General features: G+C 35.5%; 1 protein-coding gene across 2 annotated transcripts; it reads right to left on the bottom strand.

Moving 5' to 3' along the window:
- Nucleotides 1-368: 368 nt before the first annotated feature.
- LOC104890829 (probable linoleate 9S-lipoxygenase 5) lies at nt 369-6,566 on the bottom strand. 2 transcript variants are annotated; one of them, XM_010676435.4, is made up of 9 exons: nt 5,996-6,566; nt 3,777-4,066; nt 3,443-3,689; nt 3,025-3,357; nt 2,816-2,901; nt 2,537-2,644; nt 2,146-2,447; nt 1,798-2,061; nt 369-1,375 (listed from the first exon to the last, which is right to left on the bottom strand). In XM_010676435.4, the coding sequence occupies exons 1-9, from the start codon at nt 6,393-6,395 to the stop codon at nt 625-627; spliced, it is 2,781 nt and encodes a 926-aa protein (XP_010674737.1). In that variant the 5' UTR covers nt 6,396-6,566; the 3' UTR covers nt 369-624. The 2 variants fall into 2 exon arrangements, with proteins under 2 accessions (XP_010674737.1, XP_048497684.1); XM_048641727.2 differs by lacking the exon at nt 5,996-6,566 and adding an exon at nt 4,434-4,544.
- Nucleotides 6,567-8,208: the final 1,642 nt, after the last annotated feature.

Here is an 8,208-nt window from a genome sequence, read left to right as displayed (position 1 = left end):
ATTTTCAAGTCAGTTTCTGTCAAATTTTACTCTAATCTGAGAAACCCGTGCTAAGTTTTTCGAAGCGTCAGATTTAAGACATTCTATTAATTTTATTCGATTTTTTTTTAATTACATAATTACATTAGCATTTCCCCGTGATGCAACGAGATGGTAAAATAATTTGAAGTTGTTGGAAAATGTGAGCTTGTCGGAAAAATTTTAAATCTTGTACTTCTTCAATGGAGGAAATGTAAGAAGATGAAAGGGATGAGAGATGCGAGGGAATGAAAGAGGTTAGGTAAATAGGGAATGAAGGGGAAAGAGAAGGAAATACCCTCGTATTTTTATACAAATATAAATGGCGTTAGTATAAAAATAGGGCGTCCTTTTAACAAAAAAAGATTTTTTTTTATAGCAAAACCCTAAATATTTCTTACAGGATGGTCTATAAGAGTTCGTTACAGTAAACAATTTTGTACAGAGTTACTGATGTACTAACTTTACGTGTATCTACAAACTGTGTATATTTCTTACACCAATCATCATATATTCCTTTTCATGAAAATCAAGTAGGATCATAATCTTACAACTTCAAGCTGATTTCTTCAAAGTGCTAGCTAAATAGCTAGTTAAAACAAAGCTTCAAAGAGAGACACTGTTAGGAATTCCCCTTCCAGTCATCCCTACTCCACTTGAAGGGCATAGTAATGTGAAAGGCAACTTAGCTGGACCAACCCGATTCTTTAGTTTCGGATCATCGTTCCTTTCTAGAATCTTCTTCTCAATCTCCACTAATTTCTTACTAAATTTATCAAATGCTTCTACTGGTGGAGTATCAGAAGTCCATCCAGGTTCTCTTTGTCCAAGATAGACCTCATCTTCAGAATGCCTAGAAATAAGCTCTATCACAGAAAGACATGCTAATGTTCGAAGTTGGCTAGTTACTATCTTCAAAAACACACCATCTGGATTAGTCTTTAGTTCATCATACATGCGAGACTTTGGCTCTGGCATGAAATGTCTGCTGATGGTAGGCCGGTTTGGCATGTATCCCGAGTAAGGATATTGTCCGAAATTCAGAACTGCATGAAGAGCAGAAGCCACCCATATAATGGTTGTGCAAGTTTCTGTCAACTCATCAAAGGTCTTCATTTTTGGCCACCATTTCTCATTCTTTTTGTCTCCATGGCCTACTTCACAAATTTCTTTCCACCATGATTGTAGTTCAATGTCGTTAACAATCATGTCATCAGATTTGTAGTAAAATGAACAATACTCTTTAACCCAAGTCTCGATTGCAGACCAAATTTCTAGCCCGTCAACAGCATATGGGTAGTCCTCTACGAGTAGCTTGTATCCATGAGGGCTTTTCGGGTCCGTCACTGCCATTCCTCTGTAAAGAAGGTAACAGGCAGTGAGTTATATAAGACCTCTAATTATGGAGCAAAGGTGCGTTTCTTCACCTAAATTTTGCTGAACTTATATAAATTGAATTATTTGAACTTATTGTCTAAAACTCAAAAGTTTATGCTCCTATAAGTACTTTTAATATCTTCACATAGTTATTAATTAGGCTCACCAAACAGTCATATTGCAGTGAAAGAGACTTGCATTGTGACCAGTTGTGCTGCAGATTGTTTTTCCACGACATCAGAGATGATTATGGTCACATACTCACATGGAACTGTTCTTGACGCAATTCACCAATTCTGTCCAGGTATCTTCTAAATTCCCTTAACTATTGTTTTTTTTTTTTTTTTTTATCTTTCAAGCACATTATTACAATTCATCAGAGTCATGGATCAGAGAGTATACCTCTTAATAAGGTCTTTTGGAAGAGCTTGCTCAGTCAATACCCAGTCTTTGTACAGTGAGGATGTCCACTGCACGACATACTGCCGGGGATAGACAGCTGCCTCAAACAACCCATTAGCGTTAAGAGCAATCTGGCGCGCTACTGTATTAACAGGCATTGTGTCACGGAAGTGAGGATGCAAAAGTTTGTGAATTGGGTGGAGCATACTCATTTGTCTATTTGTTGCAATAATGAATGGTTCAATCACTGCATGAGTGTGTAACCTGTCCAAACACAAGAAATAAAATTTAGAGATTAAGATGCAATTGCTAAGAGCTGAACAAAGATCTTATTAGAGCATGCATTACCAGTGGCTGATAAGTTGGTGGTAAGAAGAATCAGTAACATTCACATAGGCTTTGGCCAACTGCCAAAGGCCGGCTTTAATACCATCATTGGCTGGTGTATATACTTTGCTAACAGCACCAAATTTGTCCCCTTCTGGAAGGCTTAACTCAATTATTAGTGGCTTCAAAGTTCCATCTTCTTTTAAAAAGAGAAGTGTCCTCGTGGCATACACCTTTGAAGGAGTATCTCTATTGATTTGCCTCAAGTATGGCATTACTGTGTCATGGTGATCCAATATAAACACCTTATTCCTCTGAATTGCCTGGTTGATGTTATAATGATTAAATAATATAATATGCTTCAGATTTCAACTTAGTATGATACGATGCCAACTCTCATAGAGCATGTTACCTCTTGTACATTTAACCCATCTAGGTTTCCTTCTATGCACTCCTTCGTTATTGAACTGTTCTGGTTTCCATATACTTCAGGATCTAGCTTACTAAGAGGCGGAAACTCCTGTAATAAAAGGTAGAATCTTATGTAACAATGTGCATTCTTTAGCGTCTCATAGTAACCTTTAACTGAATGAATCTACGAATTTGTTTCAAACTCTCTAAAGTTTGCATCTTTCTTTTAAAATTCATTTTTATGATGGAGGGAAAAGAATGCAGTTCTGTTAGCTGTTACCTCTAGACGACGAATGATAAGAGGATGTATACCAGCTAGCATCTGTCTTGCAAATTCTTCATCAGTCTTCCATGCTGACTCATCCACTGTATCAAAAAGTTTAGGACATCAGAAAGCAAAAAACTTGATACCATTTCCAATTTTCGAGTACAGAAGAAATCTCACAGCGAATAGAGTCGTGTCCATCTAAGTTAAGGCCCTATGTTTACCTTTTATTATATCAGGCATTGGGTATTTCATCATTTGTCCACCATCACTCCGAAAAAGTGCTTTTAAGAATTTGGTTGGGACCTTTTCCCTAAGCTTTGTAAATGATGGAAGCTTGATTCCTCCCTTGTGCATTTCTATCACTTCTTGAAAACTGTCAAACTCTTTTGGAGTACTATCAAATACTGCATCCAGCATACCAACAATGCCGTGAGTTAGAGACTTGACTGTATCACCCATGAAATCAGAGAACTTAAGGTGCCCAAACTTTTCATCTCTTGGAATATAAACGTCTGTGCCCTTGACTAGTGGCAACCTACTTTCAGTATGAGGATCTGCATAATAGATAAAAAATATATATTAGTACGGAAAAAGGACATAAATTAACAATCAACATATAGCAAGTGAGCTAATGCTAACCTGTCTTCGTTGGTGGGCGGCTTGTTCGTCCTCTACGTGGATAAGGATATTTGGCAGAGCCTCCATAGATTGGTCGGACATATTCTGGACCTTCATCTGGTAATCCTAGATCATTGTAGTATGCATAATCATAAACGCGATCCCACTCCTCTAGCCTTTTATTTTCTTTTCCTTTTCCTCTCAGAATTTCTAGCTCTTCTTCTCGGTACTTGTATAATGGTGCAGGAGTTTGATGTGGGAGGTATGTCTGCACAACACAAAACATTCAGAATTATAAGACAAGTTATACAGCAAGCTTAACAACATAATGTCACAACTTGTTGTAGGAGCTAACCTTATTGGTGAAAAATATACGATCTTTCTGGTAGCAATAAGCTGGATAAATCCAAGAGTTGCAGAGAAAGTGGATTTTCCCATGATCCGGGATGCCTTCCAAGGTGATTGTTCTAAGGTAAAATTCTTTATCATGTTCATTTCGTACTATTAGTGCCCCAGGAAGAGCAACCTGTTCATCCCAATCAAATCTCACTCTGTATGCATACTCATCATCAGCTAAACCAGTGGGTTCAGTAATTGCTTTTTCTAAATATGATTGTTTTCCAAGTTTCCCTTTCAAGTTGTTTGCTGCAAAACAGAACAAATTTCCATGTTATTGTTGCTAGAGCACATAAATGTTTAACTTCAGGATATTTAAGTGATTATCTGTCTGTCATTAGTTAGTGAAGAAGCCTTGTGGTTCTAGTTATCCTTTCGAATATGAACTAAATTAGATTGCCTAATTGGTAAACCTTACTCGCACCCAATTACCCAACCCAAACCAACATTGACCAGAATGACTTGAACCGACCCAAAGCTCAACAAGACTAATACTGATTAATTGTTTCTGATAGACCCAAACCTTACCCCATAACCCTATGACCGATTCCCGAACGAACAGATTTTAGATACAAATGATATGTTAGTCACTAATAGAATATAAAGCCAATCTTACGGGTAGGGATGGAAATGGATTGGGTTCGGGGTGGGTGGAGCTTCACCCGCATCCATCCATCATCCGCATAAGCCATCAACCGCATCCATCCATCCGTCATCCACCGGGTGAACGGATGGGTCGGGTGGTTAGCGGGTGAAGAGATATATAACAATTTTTACAAAGAATTATAAGATACATAATTATTAAAATTTTCAACTAAAAAATTTAATAAAGTAAAAAAAAAAAACATGTGCAGTTGATAATATAGACGATGGGTGGGTGTTAAGCGGGTGATGGGTCGGACGATGGATGAAAAAAATCTCACCCTCTTACCCGCCAACCGCTTTTCATCCGTTTATTTTGGATTTTCACCCGCTTAATAAAACCGGATTAAGCAGATGATGGATGACATTTTCATCGCTACTTAAGGGACTCCGACCATCAGCTTAATTTTGTGGGTTATGGGCCTACCCAAGGGTTTAAAGATACCATGCCAAAAGACCAATTCAACCAAGAACTTAAGTTGATGGCTACTACCAACCTTTTTTTTTTTTGGAAATTAAAGCATAACTGAACCTTATTCAAAGCATGACTAGAGTGACCTGATATCTGGAAAAATCAGCAATTTCTCTTCTACAATTATTGCCATTCCAATCTAGGTAGTAGTTTCAAGTTTGGCTTTGAATCAATTACTGATTTGGTGGGGTATTTACTAATTACCATTAAACAACTGTACATTAATTGTAAAAACCAATTAGTGGATGTAATGTAAACTATCTATCATAGTCTCATAGACAAACTAATTATCAATCACATTGAAAACTACTTATTTGACAATATGATGACCCACAAAGGACAATGATTCAGACAAAATGGTACTATCATAATTCATATAACAATGAACAATCACTGTTAAAGTTGGTGGGTATTTACAGTTGACCTTAGAACAAGTGAACAACATTATACTACTCCCTCTGTCCCATAATATAGTGCTTGTTTCTTTTTTCACGGTCTCCAAAACGTAACTTTGACCTCTAATATCTTCAATTCCTTATTAATAAAAAATATAAAAAGTTAAAATTATGAAACTACACATTGAGACGAATCTAACAAGATCCTACATGAATATGTTTTTTTATATATACATATGAGAAAATTTGGTCAAAGATTTTAAAGTTTGACCACCAAAAATGAAATAGGCACTATATTATGGGACGGAGGGAGTAGTACTTATCAAGATCTAACTCAGCATAATTGAGCAAAATTTTGTTTTCGGGCATATGGGAACTGGGGAGCCATAAAAGCCATAAAAGTGCAAATGATGTAGACGGAATTCAATAGTCGTGTTCGAAATAACCTCGATTGGTATATCATAGAACAACTGAACAATTACTGAAAAACTAACTGGTGGGTATAGGGTATTTACTACTTATCATAGAACAACTAAACAAAAAACAATCACTGTAAAAAACTAATTGTGGGTTTTTACTGTTTATGCTAGAACATGTGAACAATCATATTTCAAACAGTAATTTATAAAAATGAGATAATTAAAAGAGTAAAAAATAGAGCTAAAATACCAGGATCAGCATGAACAGCACTGACAAGCTGAAATGAAACCTTTCCTCTAACCAGCACATCATCACTACCAAAAATGGAAGTTTTTATGCGATCTTTAACACCAGATATAGTCTTTTTCTTCAAAATTACTGTTCCTTCAATAATTACCTTATCATTTGGTGAAAATTCTTTCTTCTCCTTAACAAGGGCACTTTTGTCTAACTTGCAAGTGATAATACTAGTGTATGATCTTCTTGCTTTTCCTTTGAGTTTTAAAGAGGAGATCTTTGACTCATTATGAGTAGGACAAACAGTGAATTTTTTATGGAGTAAAGTTGAAGCTGGTTTTGAGTGAGAATATAAATTTGGGGAAAGAAGTTTAGAATTTCCCATCTCACATTTCAGGAGGTTATTCATCATAATTAACTACTCACTGATCTGAAGTGTTTATGAAGAATTCGTTGAAATGCTTTTATTTTTCACTGCCTTTTATTGTACAAAATGCACTTGACTCAGTCAGTGAGTCAACACCATGTGTTCAATAAAGCTCACTTTTATAAGAAATTATTGATGGTTAGTATAATTATATAAAATTCATCCTCAATTGGTTGAACATAGGAAGTGATAAAGTGTAACTTTCTAAGAAATCCAGTGATAAGATTTGCTTGTAAAATTTAGTGTTAAGAATTTTGGTTTTATGTAGGAAGCCATATTTTATAGGAAATTATTTTTCTTGTGTGATTGTAGTTTTTTAAACAAAGTGTAAGATAGTATTTGGTTGATCATGAGAATTTCCATGCATTAATTTAAGGGGTCTAAGTAACGTATGTCATATGTTGGGAAATAGAACTTCTTAGAAAGTGCATTTTTTTATGTTTTGGCCAATTGAACAACTTTACATTATTTAACTTCCTAGGATTGTCTAATTTCCATGATTTTGGATTGCAAACAAACAATACTTCAGTTAACTTAATTCGCATTCATGATTTTAGAGGATGCATTAACCGTCCCAAGTGTGAATTAGAGTCTTTTGATTTTAAAGGATGTATTAAATGCCTTAAGTGTGAATCTAGAATCTAGAGGATGCATAAAACTATGCAATTAAAAAATTTTCCCCCTCTGTCTTTAATTAGATTGCTTTGCATTACTAAGCCATGATTTATTAACTTTGATTATAATTTTTCACTTATATATAAAAACTTAACATTATCATTTGGGATACAATTAGCATTATTTTAGTATAAAGATGTAAGAGATCAACTTTTCGTAGTAATTTTGAAAATATTAACGGCCAAAGCTTCAAAGGTGTGTATTGAAACTTGTGAAAAACTCAATGGATAAACTAATTTAAAATGTAGAGGATGCTTAATTTTATAAAAATTACTCTATATATAGTTTTTTTTAGACTACAATATAATTTTCTATTTATTTTAAAAGTAAACCAAATAAATCTATAACAGTTGCAGATTCTTAATCCATAATATGGGTTTTTGTTCTAATTGCCTCAAGGAACTGGCCCCTTTTAATACAAAATCTTATATGCGATTTGTCAATTATTCACCGATAGTGCACGTGACTTTAATTTGTAACAATTTTTATGTAATCAGGCAACAAATTTAGCCGATGACAACATAGCAAGTATTAGTAGGATTATATTGGGACTACAATCAATGCATCCACGAGATAACTTATTATGTTTAGCATACGCTGCATCATTAGAGACCAACCTTGGGCAATTGAAAAACGGAACATCGGACATCATTATTCAAACAGATGGTTCATGGGATGCAGCTTCTGGGCTTGGAGAAGCCGCTTGGGTAGAACTACAACATGGGCAACCTCTTCGTTGTCAAGGAACGTTTTTGTATGCGGCTTCAGCTCTTCAAACAGAAGCAGCGACATGTCTCTCTGCTCTCAGAAGGGCTCGCACAACAAATTTTTCACAAGTACTCATCATCACAGATTCAACGTTACTTGTCCGAATCCTAGGATCTCAAACGATGGCTGATATAACTATTCATCACACATTAAAGGATATTCGGGAAGAAGCGGCCACTTTTCAATGGTGCCGCATTTTGAAGGTCCATAGGGCTCAAGTCCAGCAGGCTCATACGATAGCCTTAAATTGCCGTAGTAATAGGTTTAATTCAGTTTAATTTCCTCTGTACGTTGATTAGATGTAAAAAAAAAAATTAGAGACCAAAGGTATCATAGATTTAACAACTTTTGTGTC

The sequence above is a fragment of the Beta vulgaris genome, chromosome 4, assembly GCF_026745355.1.
Source record: "Beta vulgaris subsp. vulgaris cultivar EL10 chromosome 4, EL10.2, whole genome shotgun sequence".
In the NCBI taxonomy this organism is placed as follows: Eukaryota; Viridiplantae; Streptophyta; class Magnoliopsida; order Caryophyllales; family Amaranthaceae; genus Beta; species Beta vulgaris.
The sequence above is the reverse complement of the archived record's forward strand: the minus strand, read 5'-3'. Positions and strand labels throughout refer to the sequence as shown.

Excerpts from the sequence above, each read along its gene's own strand:
- LOC104890829 (XM_010676435.4), bottom strand. The coding sequence starts at position 6,395 with ATGATGAATAACCTCCTGAAATGTGAGATGGGAAATTCTAAACTTCTT. Across the intron at positions 2,448-2,536 it reads ATGGGTTAAATGTACAAGAG|GCAATTCAGAGGAATAAGGT; the intron begins GTAACATGCTCT and ends AACATCAACCAG. Across the intron at positions 2,062-2,145 it reads CACCAACTTATCAGCCACTG|GTTACACACTCATGCAGTGA; the intron begins GTAATGCATGCT and ends GTGTTTGGACAG.